The sequence below is a fragment of the Hibiscus syriacus genome, unplaced genomic scaffold, assembly GCF_006381635.1.
Source record: "Hibiscus syriacus cultivar Baekdansim isolate YM2019G1 unplaced genomic scaffold, ASM638163v2 tig00112206_pilon, whole genome shotgun sequence".
Taxonomy (NCBI): domain Eukaryota; kingdom Viridiplantae; phylum Streptophyta; class Magnoliopsida; order Malvales; family Malvaceae; genus Hibiscus; species Hibiscus syriacus.
The window spans coordinates 184,760-207,709 of NW_024063267.1; the positions used below are offsets into that span (position 1 = coordinate 184,760).

The 22,950-nt window shown below is 35.0% G+C and overlaps 3 protein-coding genes across 3 annotated transcripts; 1 reads left to right on the top strand and 2 right to left on the bottom strand.

Moving 5' to 3' along the window:
- Positions 1–329: 329 nt before the first annotated feature.
- Positions 330–1,685, bottom strand: LOC120175492 (amidophosphoribosyltransferase 2, chloroplastic-like). The gene is made up of 2 exons (XM_039182116.1): positions 1,351–1,685; positions 330–1,288 (listed from the first exon to the last, which is right to left on the bottom strand). The coding sequence occupies exons 1-2, from the start codon at positions 1,683–1,685 to the stop codon at positions 514–516; spliced, it is 1,110 nt and encodes a 369-aa protein (XP_039038047.1). The 3' UTR covers positions 330–513.
- A 10,802-nt stretch (positions 1,686–12,487) lies between these two features.
- Positions 12,488–15,016, top strand: LOC120175493. Its single transcript, XM_039182117.1, has one exon. It carries the CDS (start codon positions 12,488–12,490, stop codon positions 15,014–15,016), a length of 2,529 nt encoding a protein of 842 aa, XP_039038048.1.
- A 3,579-nt stretch (positions 15,017–18,595) lies between these two features.
- LOC120175624 (auxin-responsive protein SAUR50-like) lies at positions 18,596–19,105 on the bottom strand. The gene has a single exon (XM_039182235.1). The coding sequence runs from the start codon at positions 19,062–19,064 to the stop codon at positions 18,747–18,749; it is 318 nt and encodes a 105-aa protein (XP_039038166.1). The 5' UTR covers positions 19,065–19,105; the 3' UTR covers positions 18,596–18,746.
- Positions 19,106–22,950: the final 3,845 nt, after the last annotated feature.

A 22,950-nucleotide genomic window follows, 5' to 3' on the forward strand; every position in this document is an offset into this window, starting at 1 on the left:
AGAAAAGTTCGGTTTGATCATCCGACGAGAGGTATTACAGTACCTTGCCATGAAAATGTATTCTTGGATGCTATTTCTCACTTGAATTGATCATACAAGGAGCCAACTAACAGATATTGTACATCAACAAAAGAAAGCTTAAATCATTGTAAATAGTTTCCATTTCATAATTGGAACATGTTGAATCAAACATAAATGAGACATAAATGATTGTACAAGCTTTGGGTTGTTTATCAGCCAAGAAATCAAAACTGTATAGGCTTTAGATTGTTAACAGCAAAGAAATCAAAACCATCTATCACTGACCACACATAAATGATTGATCCAATGCTAAATCTTGCTCTGTTGATACATTGGATCGATTTCTTTCTCGATATTGATATTTTTTGGACCTTTAACTCATCCTCCATCAATAGAATCTATAGAAACGTTCAATCCATCATCCAAGAAATTACCGACTTTTTTCACTTTAACCTCCTTTGGCATAACCGGGTACTTCCCGGAGAAGCAAGATTAGCAGAAGGTTTGAGAATCACTAGCCAGCATCTTCTTCAAGCTATCGAATGGAAGGAAAGCGAGAGAATCACATCCGATGAACTCTCGAATCTCCTCCACACTCATTTGATTCGATATCAACTCCTCTGAGCTCGGTGAGTCCACTCCGTAATAGAAAGAGGCGATAAACGGTGGGCTTGCGATCCTCATGTGAACTTCTTTAGCCCCTGCTTCCTTGAGCAACCTAACGATTTTTGATGATGTGGTTCCTCTCACGATCGAGTCATCAACAACCACAACTCTTTTACCTTCCAACACACCTCGAACCGGTGAAAGCTTAAGCTTAACACCAAAGTCCCTAATCTTCTGCGAAGGCTCGATGAAAGTCCTTCCCACATAGTGTGACCTGATCAACCCTTGCTGAAAAGGCACCCCTGCTTTGGCTGCATAACCAAGAGCAGCCACCACTCCGGAATCCGGCACAGCAATCACAACATCACAGTCGACCGGAGCCTCAATCGCAAGTATTTCTCCAAAAGCATGTCGTGACTCATAAACCGACCTTCCAAAGACAACAGAGTTAGGCAAAGCAAAGTAGATATGCTCAAAAATGCATTGTTTCGCATCAGGGTGAGGCAGCAAGCAAAGGGACTGAACCGCATCCTTCTTATCCACCACCAGAACTTCACCATGATTCACCTCTCGCTCATATGTTGCCTCGATCAAATCAAGAGCACAGGTCTCGGAAGCAAACACAACAGCACCATTACTCCTCCTACCCATAACCAAAGGCCTAAATCCATGGGAATCGCGGACCGCAACTAGCTTATCCTCCTCCTACCCATAACCAAAGGCCTAAATCCATGGGAATCGCGGACCGCAACTAGCTTATCCTCGGTCACAAACACCATCGAATAAGCCCCTTCAAGCTTCTCACAAGTATCAACAATCCTCAAAAAGAAAGGACTGACCTTGGAAATAGCAATCAAATGAAGCACAACCTCAGTATCAGAACTAGTATTAAAAATCGAACCATTATCTTTGAGAATATGTCTCAAAGCTGTATAGTTCACCAAATTCCCATTGTGTGCAACCCCAACAGACGTAAACCTATAACCAACAACAAAAGGCTGCACATTTTTCAACATGGAAGAACCAGCGGTCGAATATCTCAAGTGTCCAATAGCCATTTCACCAGGCAGTTGACTAAGCTTAGTGATGTAAGGCAAATCTACACGCTTTGGGAGAAGAGAGTAGATAGCCTTATTGTGTCCCGATCTAGGATTGACAAGTACTGATGTCCTTGAATTATAAGCTTGGCTGCAATAAATATAAGAAAGAAATGATATTAATAATGGTCTTAAGAAATGAATATATAATAAAGGAAATGAAATAGAAAGAAATGAAAGAGATGGCTGCGGAATTGATGGTCTTGATGGATGTTGATGATGGTGTTGTTGATGAAATGGAAATGGTAGTGATTTGTATCTCAAACACGCCAAAGATGAAACAATTCTAAAGAGCACAATCCCGATCTTCACAAACTTGCTTGAGGGGTGGTGATAGTGTCTTCAACCCACTAGATATTAATCTAGGAATTTAGGAATCAATTTGGAAGGAATGACGCCACAAGTATAGGAAATTATACTTGCTTAATCGATAAAGTTCACAAAGAACTTTGAAGAGAAATTAACTCACAAGAGTAATTTTTAATATATGAGATGAGCTGATTACAAATGAAATGCACTAACCTATTTATAGTTTTTCAAAGGGTTTAGGCCGAATTGATACATGATGGTTCAGCCATGGATGAAACCCCTTTGAAAATACATGATTTTTGATGAAAATACATGATTTTAATGAAGATACATGCTCTTGGCCGAATGGTTATGTGTTGGTTCGGCCCTAAGGATGATTTGAATGCATTTAAAAGTTATTTGGGCGCCAAAATTGAGAGGAATGAGTCTTTGGCCAAATAGGAAGCATCCCTTGGTGTTTTGGTGCCAATTTGATGTCACATGAAGTGCACATGCTTGAATGATTCACATGGAAGCCTACTTGAACGCACATGGGTCTTCTTACAAGGCTTTGGTGAGGTTGCAACCATAGGATAATGTCTTGAAGTCCTTGGAATGAAGATGGTAGCAACTAGGCGTGACTTGGCTTCTAACATGTATCTAGGTGTCATGGTCTTCAATGGGAAGCAACTTGTCATGAAAGGTCACATTTGTGGAAGGTAACCTTTCATCATTTGAGCTACTTCCCGTGTGTATGAGCTGAAGATGAGCTGGTCATAGGTGAATTACATGAAGATTAGTCTTTGGCCAGCTCCTTGTGAAAAGGCACCTCTTGGAATGGCAACTCTTCGCGAAAAGGTACGAATCCACAAAAATTGACTTAGACCATATTTGAAGTACTCTGTGTGGTGGTGATGATGGTGCAACTCTCCAGCTGAAATGAGGTCTCTAGCTAGCTCAAAGGTCCAGCTCAAGTGAGCTATGAGCTCGGGGGTCAGCTGATAACTTTTCACCATTTGTTCTTCATGATCTCCCGAGTCATCCTATGTAAGTTTTCCTAGCTCTGTATCCTTATTTAAGCTCAAATGTAGCTCCCAAGTGTTGGCCGAATATTCCTATATGCATAACATAAAGAAATAAACTAAGTATATAAACTATATAATGCATATAATATAATGATGTGCATATTATAAAGATGTGAACTATAGGTTATAATAATAACTCATGCATCATATGATAATGAATGAATATTAATATTATAACTATAGATTATATACATGAATATCAATCAATGATACAAACCATAGGATATAATGAATGAATGCACATACTATGATAATTCAAGTATAGTCTAATATGCAAATGTATGCTCATAATAATATAGAATGGCAATAAGACCAGCGATGTTGTATGGATCAGAATGTTGGGCAACCAAGAAGGATCACGTAAGGAGGATTGAGGCCGCAGAAATGAGAATGCTTCGATGGACATGTGGTAAGACTCTGAGGGATATGACGACAAACTCTGCTATTAGGATGTCCTTGGGGGTGGTGTCTGTTTCTAAAAAATTGAGGGAGGGAAGACTACGGTGGTTTGGGCATGTCCTTAGGCGAGTACCATCGGATGCGGTAAGGAGGGTAGAGTCGATTACAGTTGACGGTGCCAGAAGGAAAGGACGACCAAGGCGAAAGTGGGAAGACTGCTTGAGATCTGATTTGAGGGATTTAGCCCCTACCGAAGACATGACCTCTGATAGGAAAATATGGAGGCTAAAGACTAGGGTAGTCGAGTAGTGTGGGTCACATCTATAGGGTGTATCATCTCTGTCTTCTTTTAATGTCTTTGTAGTATTTTCCATGACTTATACTTTTTATACGTTTCTGTTATTGGTATTTATGAAGGATTAGAACTGGGCTTGCTAACGTTGACTTCTGTGTATCATTCTCTTCATGTTTCCTCTTTTAAATTTAGCCGGATCTTATCTTATGTTTCTGTCTATATGCAGAGATTCTTTCGCAGGGATTATTATGCAGGGATTAATTCCCGTTACAGACGCACATATGATTTTAATGACTGCATATGAATACTGTTTAGCTATGTATTTATGTATTTATTTATACATGCATTGCATTTTATCTAAATTTTTAATTTTCTGACTGCCGGAGGTCTTCCACGGAAGTTACTCTCAACCTGGCGTTGGGGGTAGCCTACTACCCTACCTCCCCCTTACCCCATACATATGAGAATTGGGTTTTGTTGTTGTTGTTGTTGTTGTATGCTCATAATAATATATATATAGTGCATAAATAAGTAAATATAATATATAAAGTATGGTAGAACTCCCTTATATTGAGTTTGATGGTTCTTCAATAATGTGAGTATGTCATGCAGAAAGTTGGTGCTAAACAGGATCACATCATCATCCCCTTCTTTTGGGTGATTTGTCCTCAAATCGAAATATGACTTCTCCAAATTGTACGCCCATTCAATCATTGCTGGTTTGCTTCCACATATCATCTTTATGAAAGGATTCTTATCAAGAGTCATATACCTTGAATAGGTTCCTTGAATGTCCATGACCTGAAAAGATAAGAAACTTTCATAAGTAAGAGAATTGTTAATTATGAACAAGTGAAAATTGTACTCCTTGTTCTCATGTTTTGAATAGCCAAAAGTTATGTCATTTGAATCACAAGACATGTTGTTTTGAATGATCACTTCTTTTTGCACTCTAAAAGACATATTCTTTGGTTTCCCAAAGATCACGTCCTTTAAATGAAAAGCCATATCTTCTAGTTCTTGAGAAGATAATTCTCTTAAGCTTCCAAGGAACACGCCTTTTGGTTCCTCCATTTGACAAATTGAATCATTTAGAATATCTCATTGATCCGACACATCATATTCGTTAAAACGAATATGTATATCTTCATCTCCACTCTTTGAATCATCATGATGGTTTGTGGAGAGTCTTAACCTTTGAAACTTCTTGAAATGCTTGAGTTCAATGCACCAATCAAGCTTATAACGACAAATAATCTTGTCATTAACGTTTGGTAAGATAATACCATGTACATAACTCAAATTCCTGCAAAGTAAATCAAAGTTAAAATATAAGAAATTATTAACAAGATGAATGGAAACATCAAACCAAGGTGGATGTTTAATAGGAGTTGGTTGCTGAATTCTTTTTGCGATTGGCAATGCACTTGGAATGTCAACGAACACAACTCTTGGCACTTCAAATGACGTTTCTTTTGGAACTTCAAATGGCGTCATCTTTGAAACATCAAGAGACATGTTTTGTGGATCAAAAGTATCAACTATATGTTCTTCAAAAGTCACATCTTTTAGTCCTCCAAAAGACATGATTCTTGAATCATCTCCTTAAAAAGATATGTCTCTTGAATTGTCCTGCAAAACAAAAGGAAGAATAGGAGAAAAAGTAATGTTAGATAAAAATTGTTCTTTATTCTCCTCTTTGGATCCAATTTCACTCCTCTCATTTTCAACTCCAACGTCTTCTTCAAGTTGCTTGTCTTTAATTTGCTCTTTCATTGCTTCAATGTTTTTCCTCAAGGTATTTTGATCTTCATTCACTCGGTTAGGAGATAATGGAGTCCATATGACTTTTCGTTCATTCTGGATGAATGAATACTGATTTGTAAATCTATCATGGACAACCCGCTTGTCAAATTGCCATGGCCTCCCTAAGAGTAAATGACTCATATTCATAGGCACTACGTCACATAGAATCTTGTTTTTGTAACTTCCAAGTGAGAATGGCACAAGTACTTGTTCAGTGACCCTTAACTCTTCCTCGTCGTCCAACCATTACAAGTCATATGGGCTGGAATGTTTAATTGTCGTAAGCCCCAATTTGTTCACCATGTATGTGCTTGCAATGTTTGTATAACTCCCTCCGTCAATAGTTACAAGACACACTTTACCATTTACATGGCAACGAGTGTGAAATGTATTTGTTCTTTGCTGTTTGTCCTCCAAGGTTTGGAAAGATGAAAAATCACAAGACATTTGTTAGTAAAAAAAATTAAATAAAAATTAAAAACTTACCAGCACACTCACAAAGTCTCAAGAGTTCACTCCAAAGAAATGATAAGATCACTCCACTCAACACTCGTGTTTACTCTCGGGAATATATCTTGGCTTTTAACAATTCCCCTTCTGATCTCACTCTCTCAATTAGCCTTTTTCCACTCCAATTTCTCTTGCTAAGTCCTTTGAAGAACTTACTCAAGATTATAACAAGTTAATTTCTTCCTTGTGTGCATCGGCTGCAAAATAGGTTATGGTAGAAAAGAATAGAAATGGAAAGGTAGAAGAAATGATTCAAAGGTATTTAAAAAAATGAAATGGTTGAAGACAAGGAAAATGAAAGGATAGAAAAGGAAGAGGTGACTTACAATTCAAGAAACAACAATTATTGTAACCTTTCTCAAGAAAACAATAAGGTTATCTTCTCTTAGTGTAGATATGCCTCTTTGATGTATTTGTAATGGTAGAGCACTTTTCCTTGGCTTGCTTTCTCTTTTTGAATTTTTTCTTTTTCTTTTTTTTTCTTTTCTGATTCTTTTCTTCTTCTTTTCGTACTCCAATTTGTTGAATGAGTCTTTTTCTCTTTTGAATTTCTTTTTGCTTTACTCGCCAATGACACTTTTGTTGTCAATCCGACTATGCTCTGATTACCACTTGATGTAAGGCGAATCTACACGCTTTGGGAGAAGAGAGTAGATAGTCTTATTGTGTCCCGATCTAGGATTGACAAGTACTGATGTCCTTGAATTATAAGCTTGGCTGCAATAAATATAAGAAAGAAATGATATTAATAATGGTCTTAAGAAATGAATATATAATAAAGGAAATGAAATAGAAAGAAATGAAAGAGATGGCTGCGAAATTGATGGTCTTGATGGATGTTGATGATGGTGTTGTTGATGAAATGGAAATGGTAGTGATTTGTATCTCAAACACGCCAAAGATGAAGCAATGCTAAAGAGCACAATCCCGATCTTCACAAACTTGCTTGAGGGGTGGTGATAGTGTCTTTAACCCACTAGATATTAATCTAGGAATTTAGGAATCAATTTGGAAGGAATGACGCCACAAGTATAGGAAATTATACTTGCTTAATCGATAAAGTTCACAAAGAACTTTGAAGAGAAATTAACTCACAAGAGTAATTTTTAATATATGAGATGAGCTGATTACAAATGAAATGCACTAACCTATTTATAGTTTTTCAAAGGGTTTAGGCCGAATAGATACATGATGGTTCAGCCATGGATGAAACCCCTTTGAAAATACATGATTTTTGATGAAAATACATGATTTTAATGAAGATACATGCTCTTGGCCGAATGGTTATGTGTTGGTTCGGCCCTAAGGATGATTTGAATGCATTTGGAAGTTATTTGGGTGCCAAAATGGAGAGGAACGAGTCTTTGTCCAAATAGGAAGCATCCCTTGGTGTTTTGGCGCCAATTTGATGTTACATGGAGTACACATGCTTGAATGATGCACATGGCAGCCTACTTGAACGCACATGGGTCTTCTTACAAGGCTTTGGTGAGGTTGCAACCATAGGATAATGTCTTGAATTCCTTGGAATGAAGATGACAACAACTAGGCGTGACTTGGCTTCCAACATGCATCTAGGTGTCATGGTCTTCAATGGGCAGCAACTTGTCATGAAAGGTCACATTTGTGGAAGGTAACCTTTCATCATTTGAGCTACTTCCCGTGTGTATGAGTTGAAGATGAGCTGGTCATAGGTGAATTACATGAAGATGAGTCTTTGGACAGCTCCTTGTGAAAAGGCACCTCTTGGAATGGCAACTCTTCGCGAAAAGGTACGAATCCACAAAAATTGACTTAGACCATATTTGAAGTACTCTGTGTGGTGGTGATGATTATGCAACTCTCCAGCTGAAATGAGGTCTCTAGATAGCTCAAAGGTCCAGCTCAAGTGAGCTATGAGCTCGGGGGTCAGTTGATAACTTTTCACCATTTGTTCTTCATGATCTCCCGAGTCATCCTATGTAAGTTTTCCTAGCTCCGTATCCTTAGTTAAGCTCAAATGTAGCTCCCAAGTGTTGGCCGAATATTCCTATATGCATAACATAAAGAAATAAACTAAGTATATAAACTATATAATGCATATAATATAATGGTGTGCATATTATAAAGATGTGAACTATAGGTTATAATAATAACTCATGCATCATATGATAATGAATGAATATTAATATTATAACTATAGATTATATACATGAATATCAATCAATGATACAAACCATAGGATATAATGAATGAATGCACATACTATGATAATTCAAGTATAGTCTAATATGCAAATGTATGCTCATAATAATATATATAGTGCATAAATAAGTAAATATAATATAAAGTATGGTAGAACTTCCTTATATTGAGTTTGATGGTTCTTCAATGATGTGAGTATGTCATGTAGAAAGTTGGTGCTAAACAGGATCACATCACTTAGACTCATTAAACACATCAGAAACTAAACCAACACCGGTAATAGATTGAAGAACATTATTATTCACCGCTACAATACCTGCACCTTCCTGTCCACGATGCTGAAGCGTGTGGAGGGCCAAATAGCATAGTCGCGAGGCTTCAAGGTCACCAAATATGCCTACGACACCACACTCTTCCCAGGGTTTATCGTCGTCGTCACTAAAAGACGGCACAAACTCTCGTCCAGGTCAGTTTTGTCCGTTGAAAAGAAGCCGGAGATGGGGTTTTTAGAACAGGCGATAAACTGAGGCTTCTCTACATGGGAAACGGGTTTGAAAGGGAAAAAAGAGGGTTTTATAAGGGTAAAGCGCAGTAGAAGAATGTGGTTTTAAAAATGTTAACCTTGTTTTATCTCTCTAGGTTTTTGACTTCAAAAAGGATAGAACCATGAGGTGGCACCACGAGATTCTAATCCATTAAAAGTGGTTAAAATTGCGACAAATATCTATACTCTTCATATATTTGAATTTTAGTCCTTATGCTTTTATTTAGGCGTAGTAGCAAAAAGGTCCTCAGTTTATTCTTACATTTTCAAATAGAACATTTATATACTATAGGCAAAAAGGCATCATAAGTCCCTGTACTTTTGGAAAAAATTAATATGGACCTCGTATTATTTTTCTCTCAATATGACCCTTTAACCAATTTTTTTCATCGTTGTCCCTTACGATGTTTGTGTGGCAGTTCACAATTCGGACGTGGTAATTTATGGTACTGAGATGACAGTCCAAGATGGTAGATGACATGACATATTAACTAAATTAGTAACTCAAACATGGTAGATGAACTGTCATGTCAGCATCGAGAACTGACACTTCAATGCTACAACATTCAACGACGAAAAACGTTGGTCAAAGGATCACATTAGATTTATTTTATGAGTTGGAGGGCCACATTAAGACAAAAATATACTAGGGCCATATTGATTTTTTTTAAAAAGTACAATTTGGCCTTCGTTCTTCTTCATCTTTTATACAATAAATTTGTTTCCTTTTTGTTTCCCTTTCATACTTAGCATTACCAAATTATATAAATATAATATTTTAAAAAAATAAAAATTACCTAATATGATATTATTAAATATAAGTTATCAAATTATTATTATAATAATAAATAATATTGAACTAAGATAGCTCAGATACTTTGTTTTTAATTAAATTATCTCGAAATTGAATCTTGAACTAAATTATAAGTATTTTAAAGTTGAGGGATAAAATAATAAATTTACCATAAATTCGAATCGATAAAAAGTTTCGAATCTCGTACAAATATTAGTTAAGAATATCACGTAGTATAAGAAGATAAGTTTGAAAGAGATATTTTCATCTTGAGCAAATTACAAATTTAATCATTGAACTTTATTCTCTCCTATTTTGTTCATTAAATTTTAAATATTTTCAATCTTCTTATTAAACTTAATACATTAGGTTTTTTTAGTCACTAAGCTTTACTCTTTGTCCCATTTTGGTCACTCTGTTGTTAAATAGTTAACGACGTTAAAAACGACGTCATTTTAAAAAAATAATTTTTTATCCAAAATTCATCGTTTTGCATCTATATAATAGCCCCTTTTAGTGCCGTTAACTATTTAACGGCCGAATGACTAAGAAAACTCAATGTATTAAGTTGAGTGAGGAAATTGAAAAGCTTTAAAGTACAGTAAGTGAAATAGGAAAAAGAGTAAAGTTCAAATACCAAATTTGTAATTTACCCTGTCATCTTTTTCATTCTTTCCTTCTCTCTTTCTTTCCTCTCTCCATAAAAACGTGGATAAAAATAAAAATATTGATATTTTAGAATTTCCCTATCAAGAGATTCTCATCTTTTGTATTATCTCTTCCTAAAATAAAGATTAAATTTGATTATTAAGGAGATAGATAAAGTTTCACTGAATATGTGTTATTTTAATAGGATATTTATAGAGATCGAAATTTAATCCGAAACCAACGTATTTCGACTTGATTTCGTCTTATAAGATTGGGTTTTTTAAAAAAATTAGGTTAGGTCAGGTCAAATTTTTTAAGGGAGTGATGTCAAGTTAGGTCGGGTTTGGATAGAGGGTGAAAAATATTAAAATAAGTCTTTATTTTATATCGGGTCAGGTCAGGTCGAATTTATACTCTAAAAATATGAATCAGGTCGAAGTCGGGTGGCAGATATATATATATATTCGGGTTCGGTTAGGCCAGATTTATACTCTAAAAATTTGGATCGAATCAGAGTCGAGTTATGAATATATATTTTGTGGGTCATGTCAGGTCGGGTAGAGTAGAGTATATATAATCTTTTGGTTGAATCTAGTTTAGACATAATATATATTTTTTGAGTCGGATCAAGTCGACCAAAAACTGACCCAATTCGACTCATTGACATCCCTAGATAGTTCCCTCAATTTAGGATCATGATATATCTAAAACTCAATTAAGATTTATATAAAAATTTACAGATTGTCCACCAAAAGTGACAGTAACAATACGAAAGTCGTGAACATTTTTAAATTAATTTTTTTTTATAATTTTTTTATAATTGTAAAACCGATTCATAATTTATTAAAATAGGTAGAGATAAACCCATTAAGCGAGAGAATTTGGATGGTGCATGAGGAAGTTGTACAAACTTTGCCGAATTAATTGACCTCACGAAACAAAAAATAAATAAAACTCATAAACATTCTAAAATAATTTATATTAAAAATTTTGGGCTAACTTTAAAAATTATTATATAAATTTGGTAACCCTTTGTTTCGGTACGTATAATATTTACGTATATCAAGCTATTCAAAATTTTTAGACATTTAAAAACTAAAAAATATATCAGAAGCGTCAATACTTTTAAAATAAAATTAACACGACTCTCATATTATTTTTCTCTCTATGTGATATTCAAATTTAAAAAATAAATCTAATGTGTTTCTTTGATTAATATTTTTCTTTATTGACCGTTATGGTATTGATGTAATAATTTACGGTGTTGACATGGTGGTTTACGATGTTGATCTGACAGTCTACGTTGACAAATTAACGTCGTAGATTACATAATAGATGAGCTAAATTGATAACTTAAACACGTATGACAGATGAATTATCATATCATTATCATGAACTACCACATTAGTACCATAAACTATCACGATTATACCATAACAATCAATAAAAAATAATGTTTATCAAAGATTACAATAAATTTATTTTATGAATTAAATGGCTGTCCCTTTTTCCCATATATATGAGGTTAGGGGAGATAAGATAGTAGGTTACCCCCAACACTAGGTTGAGAGCAGTTTCCGTAAGAGACCTCCGAATTTTAAAATGCCCTCTGTAGGACTCGATCCCACAACCACAAGATTAAGAACCTTGTGCTCTACCAACTGAGCTAGATGATCATTTCTTATTTTATGAATTAAATGATTATATTAAAAGAAAAATAATATAAATGTTAGATTAACTATTTTTTTTCCTTAAAAAATACAGTAACCATGATGTCTTTTCCTAAAAATATAGACTCCAACGTTACCAACTTCGACGTAAAAACGAGCTGAAACGTCGTCGCTTAATGCAAACCTCCACAAAACATATAAAAAATGGTAACAACCGCACGCGATTAAACCTCAAGGTGAAAAATCTCAGGTCTTGTCCCCTCTCTTCGCCAAAGCTTGGTTTATGCCATACGTCCGTCCGTACGTCGCTCAAATCTACAAATAAATCAAGGCGAAGTGACGGTGCCGCCGCCGCCATGTACTTACTCCGCCGCAAACACTCTCCGTCTTAGTTTCTTCTTGCTCTTTCCATTTGGTATACCGTGTTAAAAATTCCGTTTTTTTAAAAATAATTTATCCGCTTGAGATTTTTTCAATAAAAATATTTCGAACACCTAGAGTGTTGCACTATTTTTTTTGTTCGAACCTCCTAAATTCAGCCATGGAAGGACCCGAAACGAGCTTGGTTGAAGTAAGAGAAGAAGAGCTCATGGTTACACCAGGTTGCCAAACCCTTGACCCTTGTTCTAAAACAGCTCGTTTCCTCAAACCCATTTTCAGTTCCCTCAAAACCCCACTTCCCAAGCTCCCTTCACAAAATCTTTCATCTCTGGAACAATCTTCTTTTAATCCCAAAGATCTGCCTTTGAGTATCGGTTACCATGGGTGGAGATGCCGGGCAAGTAATTGGTCGATTTGGGTCGACAAAATGAGGGTTTTGCATGAATCGACTTGGAAGAAAGCAGGAATCTTCGACGCCATCTTGAACTCCACTTACCAGATTAAGCGAAACAGTGATTTAGTTCTCGGATTAGCTGAGAAATGGTGTTGTGAAACCAAAAGTTTCGTTTTTCCATGGGGCGAAGCCAGTGTTACACTCGAAGATGTCATGATTCTCGGGGGATTTTCCGTTCTGGGTTCCCCTGTTTTCGCCGAGCTCGATACCGATGAATCGAAGGAGCTTGAAGAGGGGTTAAAGAACGTTCGGATCGAAATCGTGAGAAGCAAAGCTAAAAAGGCCTGCCCTCGTTTGTGGATGCAGAGATTCATGGACAATGGCGGCGAATTGGAGCACGAAGCTTTCCTCGCCTTTTGGCTTTCGAGGTATGTTTTCACCAACGCGTATGAAACGATTCGAGAACATGTTTTCTCCATTGCTGTTCATTTAGCTAGAGGGACAAAGCTTGCTTTAGCACCTGCTGTGCTTGCTAGTATTTATAGAGACTTGTGTTTGTTGAAAGATGCTATCATTGCTTCGACTAAAATGGCGAAAGAAGAGGTGTTTAAGCTTACCCTTTGGTCGCCGTTTCAATTAGTTCAGGTTTGGGCTTGGGAGAGGTTTGCAGAGCTAAGACCTCAACCGAATCCGATACCAAAAGGTGAGCCGAGGCTGGTTCGATGGCATGATGTGAGTTGCAAGGTTGAGAATGTGAGGTTAGTTCTAGAATCGGCTGGTGGAAGTTTCAAATGGCGTCCTTATACTATGCAGATCGATCACTGGAAACAACCTAAGTTTTATAGAGAGAATGAAGTTTGTATACGGACCACTGCACGACTCGATAAAGAACTAGAGTCCTTTGTCCGATGCTTGAGGGCTAGTGAGCTAGTGGGAGTTGATTGCATAGAACAGTACCTTCCGCACCGAGTTGCAAGGCAATTTGGAATGGATCAGGATATTCCAGATTTTGTTCCGCAATCGAAAAATCAGACTCATGAGATTGCCTGGCTCAATTACTGTGAATCACTGACTGGTGTAAAATTGTACATTCCATCTCGGCTCTATAAGGCTGGTGTTACAGCACGGTACCTGAAGTGGTGGAAGGATTCGGTGTTCGAGAGCAAAGGCACAGCTAAGGGTTTGAAGAAATCAGCAAAGAATCCCAAAGGAAAGAAGCATGGGAAAACTTCTTCAGGTTGCTCCGGCTTTCATCAGAAAATAGAGAGTTTCCATAGAAAGACGGAAGCTAATGATCCATCTGTTTTGCCTAATTGCACCGTGAAGAGCTCAAAGAAACAACGAGACAGTGTCGTCAAGACTAAGAAATCAAAGAGTGTATCCCAGATTTTGGAAGAAAAGCAAGTGTGCAACAATGGATCGAGTTCTTCTGCCTCTTGTGGAAAGAACTCTAAGAAATCAACCAAGAATCCAAAAGGAAACAAAAAGGGCAGGGAAGAATCTTCTTCTCCCAATGTTCCTTTGGGAAGCTCGAAAGAATCAGCACGAACTTTGAAAAGGAAGAATAGAGACGACAGTGATTCTGCTTCTCCCAGTTTGAGCAAAAAACGCTTAAAGTGTGCAGAGAAATCTAAAGGAATGAAGAAAGATACCCCTGTGTCTGCCTCTTCTAGATCGGCTTTCCGAAGCTCCAAAAATCCAGCATTGGTTACGAAAGACAAGGAGGAAGCCAGCAGCGATGTCGCCTCCCATGTTTTACCTTCAGCGAGTGCAAAAGAATCACCATGCACCATAGAAAGAAAGAACCAATGCAGCTCCCTGGACCCTATCAGTCTCGAGCGTATCTCTAAAGGAAAGGAAGCAGAGGATTCTACTGAGGATTATAACCCAACAATCGTAGAAATGATGAGATCCTGCAACAAGCGATGTAAAATCCGAACTAAAGATTCGGACGACGATGGAAACCCATCAGGCCGTTCCCAAGGTCTTTCATCGACAATTGCAGACGACGAGGTTGTTAAATACTTCGAGCCATTAGCAATGTTGGCAGAAAAGGTTATCGAGGATGAATCCGTGCTAAGATCAGGACAAACTTTCGAAGGTCCCTACAAGGATCAGGGGGAACTAAAGATGGCGCGGGAGGAAGTCGTGATGGGAGGAGAATCAGGAAGAACGGAACGTCAAATTGGCGACAACCCCAAACAACCGATTCACAAAATGCTAAGCGTCAATGGCGTCGAAGGAAAGTGCAGTTGTTACCGACATACCGGGATTAGCACTAGAAGCTCGTATTAGCAGGCTCGAGAAACTAGTTGAAGAGCTAAAAGCAATAAGATCTGCTGGCAAGTAGTCTCTAATGCTTATGGCTTTCTCTGGTTGGTTTGATGCACTGGAAAAGAATACAGTAAACTTGCTAAGATTTGGTTTGAGCTAAGAACATGGGTCTTATTGATTAGTATAAAGGGTAAACTCCATGGTGGATCTGCTAATTATAAGAAGTTTTCATAAACATAAAAAAGTTACAAACAACTCACTAAACTTAATTCATGTTTTTGTTTAAGTCACCAAATTTAACTTTTGGTTTCATTTTAGTCACCTTTATGTTCCCTTTTTATTTTAGTTGCACATAGTTTATTTGCGTTAGTATTGATTTGATTTTAGTCATCAAAATTAGGTCAATTTCCGTTCTAATTATTCAAATTTAACTTCCATTTTTATTTTAGTCACTTCGAACTGTACTATTTTTATTTTTATTTAGTCGGTGGGCATAAATGAAAAAAAAATTAATTATAAAAATAAATAAATGTTCGAACTGTACTATTTTTCATGAATTGGTGCCTAGATTATTTTTGAATTATCTAGGTGTCTAATGTTACAAACGTTATCACTTTAGGTGTTCAGAACGTAACATTCATTAAAAATCTCTGTTAATAGACACGTGACAAAATCAGGTAATTTTGAAATAATTAAAAAAATAGAAAAATATTATATTTAATAAAAATCCTATTTTTTAAAATTATAAAAAAATCTCAGAATCCTTAAAATCCTCAAACCCTAACCTTAACTTCACTTTCGTTTTCCACCACGGCCATTGCCTCTGACACCTTCTTTGCCATCTCCGTAGTCGGTTGATGCTATGGAGTCACGATGGTCGCCGTTTCATCGCTATTTTAGGAGTCTTTGGTTGCTGTTATGGCGGTTTTTCTTCGGATAATTGGTCTTCTGCGGTGGCATGACTAGGTGGAAGTCCAACCGATATCAACGGCGACGGGCATGGGTATGGGGATTAGATATAGGGTTTTTAAAGTTTGGTGAGGTTTTAAAGATTTTTAAAACTTTAGAATTTTTTAAAATATATTTTTAAGTTTTTTAAAGATAAAATTTTCAATTACCTAATAGCTATACGTGTCACTTAACGGTGACAACATTTGTAACGTTAGACACCTAGATAATTTAAAAAATAGTTTAGGCACCAATTCGTGAATAACGGTATAGTTTAGCCACTTGTTTCATAATTAAACCTAAAAAATCATATAATTGAGAAATTATCTGAATAGTTTGATATTCAATTATGTAATATAATTATTAGATTAAATAAAATTAATATACGCGGTTAAAAATGAAGATATCAGTAGAGATGCATAATGAGAATGAACAAAATTTTAATCTCAACTATTAATTTTATTTAATTTAATAACTATATTTTAATATCAACGTGTTTTCTACTGTATAAATGTATTTTAAACTATATATATATATATTGTTACGGCTGATGAGGAGATTGCAGAAGCATTACACATTGAAGATGATGTCGGTAGGCATTTCGTGGCTACATTTCTTTTATCTGCTTCTTCGGTTTTCAAAGTTTCGTTTTGACTAATTCGAACCAATCCGAGCCGTACACTTAATTTAATAAATGAGTCTCTTAACGAAGATTTTTTACATTCACAATGACTCGAACTCGAGACCTATTTAAACAAAATGAAGTTGTTTACTACTTAAACCAAACGCATTAGTATTTCGTGGCTACAGTTAGAAACAAGAAAGGTTGCAGGAAAAGGGATACATTTAGGACCAGCTACCTTTGGTTTCAATACTGGTCCATGTATTGGAAGAACCAGATTCACACACACACATATATATATATATGGCTCAAATGGTCCGATCAATGTGGTCCCGATCGACCTAATTGCACCGCCAATGCACCAAATTGTAATAGTCCCCTCAGTCGTAAGTAGGCAGATACGGAACTAAAAATTTTATTTTGAGGCGTTAAATAAAAAAGTATATAACAATTTTCTTTTAAGTAGAAAAATTGGATTTAATTATTTGTTGATTAAATATTTTTTAAAAGATGGGGTCAATTTATTTTTTTAAAGGATCAAGATCTTATCGAAAGAAGTGTACACTCCTCGATAAATATTAGCCCCGCCAGTGTAAGGAGTGAACATTTGTAACCAATCTGACATGTTCTGATTTTAATCTAATTGATTTAAGGTTAAAATTATTCAAATTGATTTAATATGAAATAATAATATAATTATCACTAAAAACTTTAGAGATAACTATAATAATGCAATTCTTTTTTATTTTTTTCGATTAGTTTCTCATTTTACCTAATGAAAGGAGTTATATATGTGTGTGTTTGATGTGGATTTTTATCTAAAATCATATTAGGTGAAATTTCTTAAACTCGAATTGAGTAATGGATGAAAAAGAGTAATACTCAAGATCGATGACGGATAAAAAAGTGTAATACTCGAATAAAAAAGAGATGAAAGAGTGTAATACTCGATGCCGGTTCAAGTGGGCCAAAATTCAATCCAACCCGACTCATATGGATTCCTATTACCAAAATGAATTTTTTTATCCATGCTCCAAATTTATTAATGCTTGTTGGAATGAGTGATAAGAATTTTGATATTTTTTTTAAAAAATAATTCAACTTCTATGAAGAAGAAATAATGAAGGAAAAGTTACACTTGATTGACTCTTTTGGGTAAATTATAAATTTAGTACTTAAACTATTATTTTTGTTCTGATTTAACCTAAACTTTATTTTTTAATCATATTTAACGTTTAGTTTAAATTTTAGTTTAGTACCCTACTGTTAAAAACTTAATGACACTAGGGGCGTGCAATTTACGTTACAAGACGCTTAAAATATCAAAAAAGGAAAAATAATTCCATATGATCATTGTCGTTGAGTTTTTAACGGCATAAAATTAAATTAAAACCTAAATTAAACATTGGGTATAGTTCTAAAAAATAAAGTTTGGGTACTAAAACGAAATAAACATGATAGTTCAGATATTAAGCTTGTAATTTACCCATTTTTAAACATAATTATTAATAAGGTACACTATCTAAACTATCAAATTTGGTACATTTTAATGCCTAAACTTTTAATTGTTTTTCAAAATCATACCTAAAGTTTAGTTTGTGTTCCAATTTAGTACCACCATTAAAAACTTAACACGTTTAGTACCTAATCTATTAATTTTGGTCCATTTTAATTCTTAAAATTTTGATTTTTTAAAAAATTTAATTTTAAATTTTGAATAGAAATACTAAATTGAAATAAAAACTAAACTTTAGATATGCTTTTTGAAAATTTGAAAGTTTAATTATAAAAAATACCAATACTGACAGTTTATAAACTAAATTTATAATTTCCCTTATTAATCTCTAACTTTAATCCAAATGGAATATAATGAAAATAAATCATAAAAGGACTCTTAAATAAATTTGCTTTTCTTAACAATGAGCATACTTTGTACAGCTTATTAAACCCAGAAAAAAGAAGAAACTTCATAGTTCTTGGGCTAAGTTAGTCACGTCAAGAAGAAGAAAAACCCAGATTAATGGGTTCAAAATAGTAGAAAAATGAAAAGAAAAAAAACCCAGAAGAATCGATGTTTAAAAAGAAAAAGAAGAAAAGCATAGCGCCATAGAATGCTGCTATATATGCTTATCTCATCCATCTTCATCTTCTCCAAAAGCTCAATCGTTTTTTTTTTGCAGTTCATCGGAGCATGGAAGTGAGACAGCGGAAAACGACTTCTTCACAAGGGATAGTGAGTCCCATGTCGTGGTCGAACCCGAACTCTTCCTCGGCTAGTCGGAGCAAGCACTGGAACTCGGGGTGATGCAAGAACGAGATGGGCACGATGTACCTGCTCCTCTTCTCGCCGACGTAAACAGCGAAATGGCCTTTGGGGACGTCGAGGGGGAGTCCGTCTTCGTCGTAGCCGCCGTGTCTCTTGCCCAGACTGGAGCACCGCTTGAGGATTTGCTTCAGAACGGCGGTCTGAGGGAGCTTGGATGATTTCCTGACCGCCATTGATGAGTTCTCTGAAGCAGAAGAGAGCGTGAAGGAGATGAAGGGAGTGTGTGGGAGGATTGAAGGAGGAGAAGGGGGTGTTTATTTATGAAGTTCAAATTCATGCGAGAGTGTGGGGGCAGTTCTAGGACAAAGGCAAGACTATAGAATCATATTGTATTTTGGTTAATTCAACAAGTGGGGTAAAATTAAATATTGGATCCCATGTTGATTCTCATATTTCATAAAGTACATTAAATCATAGAACAAGTGTGTGGCAGGATAAGTTTACACCCAATGTAAAATTAAGAGTTTTACACCTTTTTATGATCATTTGACGAGAGAAATCAAATGTTGAGTTTAACAGTAAAAAATAATAATATATTCACCGAAAAAAATAAAGAGTTAATCACAGCATTTGATTTTCTATCGTTCAACGATACTAAAAGGATACACTATGTGTAAGTGAATCTTAACCCAATTCCGATCAAGTGTGATTTTTTACCCTAGATTTTGGATTGAGATTCAAGTCAGATTAAGTGTCGAGTGGCGATTATAGTAGTCTGATCGAGTTTGAATCAATAAAGAATATGATCCGATGTGATTGAACGTATTGCCATCCTTATATCTATCATAAATCTTCGTTTTCTAAAATTTATTTCTTAATTAAGAGAATCATATTATAAACTTTTTAGATCATACCAAACCCTAACAAATTCTTAAGAAAAAGAGGGGTTAGATTACCATATTTTCAATATACATAAACAAATGACAATAAGGTCAATAAAGATACTGAATAGTACTAACAAGCATACCGTTCAACGATTGCATGTTGCTTTGTTTATGATGCTAATCCCATTCCCCTAGGTCTCGGTTAATAATAACTTCATTGTTCAAAACAATTTTAGATTATCTTACAAGACAAACAAAAATGAAAATCCTGTCCCTCCCTCCTACTTTTCCCCTACATGTGCCCCATGCATCTTATTACAGTAAAAGTGTCGTCTTTTAAAACCTAATAAAAGGAATTCTTAAATCTCGTAGTACGTACGTGGCATATGGCTTTAATTAATCTACTAAACCCTATAATCTCTCTCTTCACACACACTATCTCTCTTTCTGACCTGAAATCACGGACCGATGATGAGTTCACTGGAAAGTACAACAGGTTCTGTTGGTTTGAACATTTGAATCTTTGCGATCACCTTGTCTTGTGATTTGCTTGTCTAAAGGGCAGAAGAAACAGAAACCCATGTGGTTTTTTACTGCTGGATTTGCAGGTTTTGACCACATTTGCAATTTTCTTTTACATGGTCTGTTCAGTTGATCATATTTCATCTGAAAAAACGCAAACCAGGTCAGGCCCACATGGTAATAAATAAAACCCTGTCTCTCTCTTTCTTTGTATCTGCAACTTCTGGGCCTATGGCATTGTTTATTGCAGAGCCAATGAGATATATATATATATATATATATATATATGGGTAAATTACGTGTTTAGTACCTAAACTATCGGTTTTGGCCCGTTTTAGTATATAAACTTTTAGTTTTTTTCAAAACCATACCTAAAGTTTAGTTTTTATTTCAGTTTAATACCCATGTTCAAAATTTAATGTTAAGTTTTGAAATTTTAGGTATTAAAACAAAAAAAACTGATAGTTTAGGTACTAAACACATTAAGTTTTTAACGATAAGATACTAAAATGAAACAAAAATTAAATGTTAGATATGATTTTAAAAAAATAAAAGTTAAATACGTTGTTTACCACATATATATATATATATATAAGTGCAATTAAAAATTTAAAAAAATTAAAAGAGTAAGGCAAAAAGGGATTTGTTAGGTATGATTTTAAAAAAATAAAAGCTAAATACGTTGTTTACCATATATATATATATATGAGTGCAATTAAAAATGAAAAGAATAAGGCAAAAAGGGATTAGAGGTCCCTGTAATTTTGAGATAAAACACACTGTGGCCCTCGTTGTATTTTTCTCTCTCATTGTAGCTCTCCAACTAATAAAATAAATCGAATGTGATCATTTGACCAACAATTTTCGTCTTTGACCATTACAGTACCGACGTGTCAGTTCACCGTAATGATGTGGCAGTCCACGATACTGATGTGACAGTCCATATGTCATGTTTGAATTACTAATTAAGTCAATCTACCATGTCATCCACTATATTAATATGTTACCTTAGACTGTTATGTCAACATTGTGGACTGCCACATCAGCACATTTGATACATTTTTGCCAATTAAAAATGAAGAAAATAAAGATGCTTGACGTAGAAGACAACACTTGCTTGTAACTTGTAGCATCATCTTACGTTGTTTAAGAATAATTAATACTCTATTTGAGTTGAAAATGTCAGTAATCCATTGTTTATTCCACCAACAAACACCAAATTGTACAAACTAACAATGCGTGGGTGCATTTTGTGAATATAAAGGGTAAATTACAAATTTGATAACAAAAATTTACTCTCACTCTTATTCTACTCAATGTACTTAAATCTTTTTAATTTTCTCACTGAACTTAATGCATTGGGTTTTTTTTAGACATTCAATTGTTTTCTCACTAACAACATTATGTTAATAGAGGAGTGACCAAAAAATCCAATGCATAAAATTCAGTGATTAAATTGAAATTAATTAAAAGTATAATGAGCGAAATAGGAATGAGAGTAAAGTTTAGTGATTACACTTGTATTTTACCCATTAAAAAATAAAATAAAAAAGACATGTCATGACGTCGTTAGTGAGGAAACGATTAAGTGACCAAAAAATTAATTTATTTTACTCATTTAAAACACAATGAATAAAATAAGAGATAAAATAAAGTTCAGTTATAAAATTTATTCTTTACCCGTATATAAAACGAATAAGAAAAGAAGTTATCATGTTTCTTGTTTGGGATTAATTACACAAATGACATCTAACTTTAAAATGTTTCTGGTTAAGTTTTTCTTTCTTTTTATTTTTGTACATAAAAGTTTAGGTAAGGGATGACTCCCACAATCTAGGGCCAGAACATACCTAAGACCCAATTGAAATTTACATATGAATTTACAAATTGTCCACCAAGAGTGACAGTGATAGGATTCGAACTTAGCCTTATAAGCTCAAATATTAATTCGAATATGATTATTGCATGTGGTCCATCAAAATAAGAGCATATTTAGATAGTTGGTGCACTTCAAATAGGCACCACTTATATCCTCCCAGGTCTGGCCTAGTTCCATTTCAGACACATAAAAACCTTATATTCTCCATGTTCCAAGGCTCATAAAGTGATAAAAAAAAAGGACCTAGATTTATTATTTATACGGCAATGTCCTTCATTTCATTTTCATCTCTCTTTTTGTTTTTCTCATGCTGGACCCTAGCACAATGATGGGTCTTTATCGTATAAATTGAGGGTTTAATCAATTTTTAGAGGTTTAATAAAAAAAATTAAAAATAGGATAACGTACACAAATAATCCCCTGACTATAAGATAATGCTTTATTGAGTCACTTGATTATTAAAAATTACAAAATAGTCTCCTAACTGTAGGAAGTTGCTTGTTGAGTCCCTTGACTATTAAAAGCTACAAAATTGTCACTTGACTATTAATTATGTTCCAAACTCGTCCTCGGTAACCTGAGTTGTACGTTAACCTACTGACTGAGATATGATAAAATCTGACATCGGAATCTTAAAGGACTAACATATCTCGGTCAACATGTTTATGTTCAAATCATACGACCATTAAATTTTTAAAGGAAATGGATGAGTCCGGAACATAATGAGTAGTCGAGTGACCATTTTTAAAGGTTTAATAGTCGAGGGAACCAATAAATCAACTCTCTATAATTGAGGGATCGTTTTATAACTTTTAATACTCAAGGACTTAATAA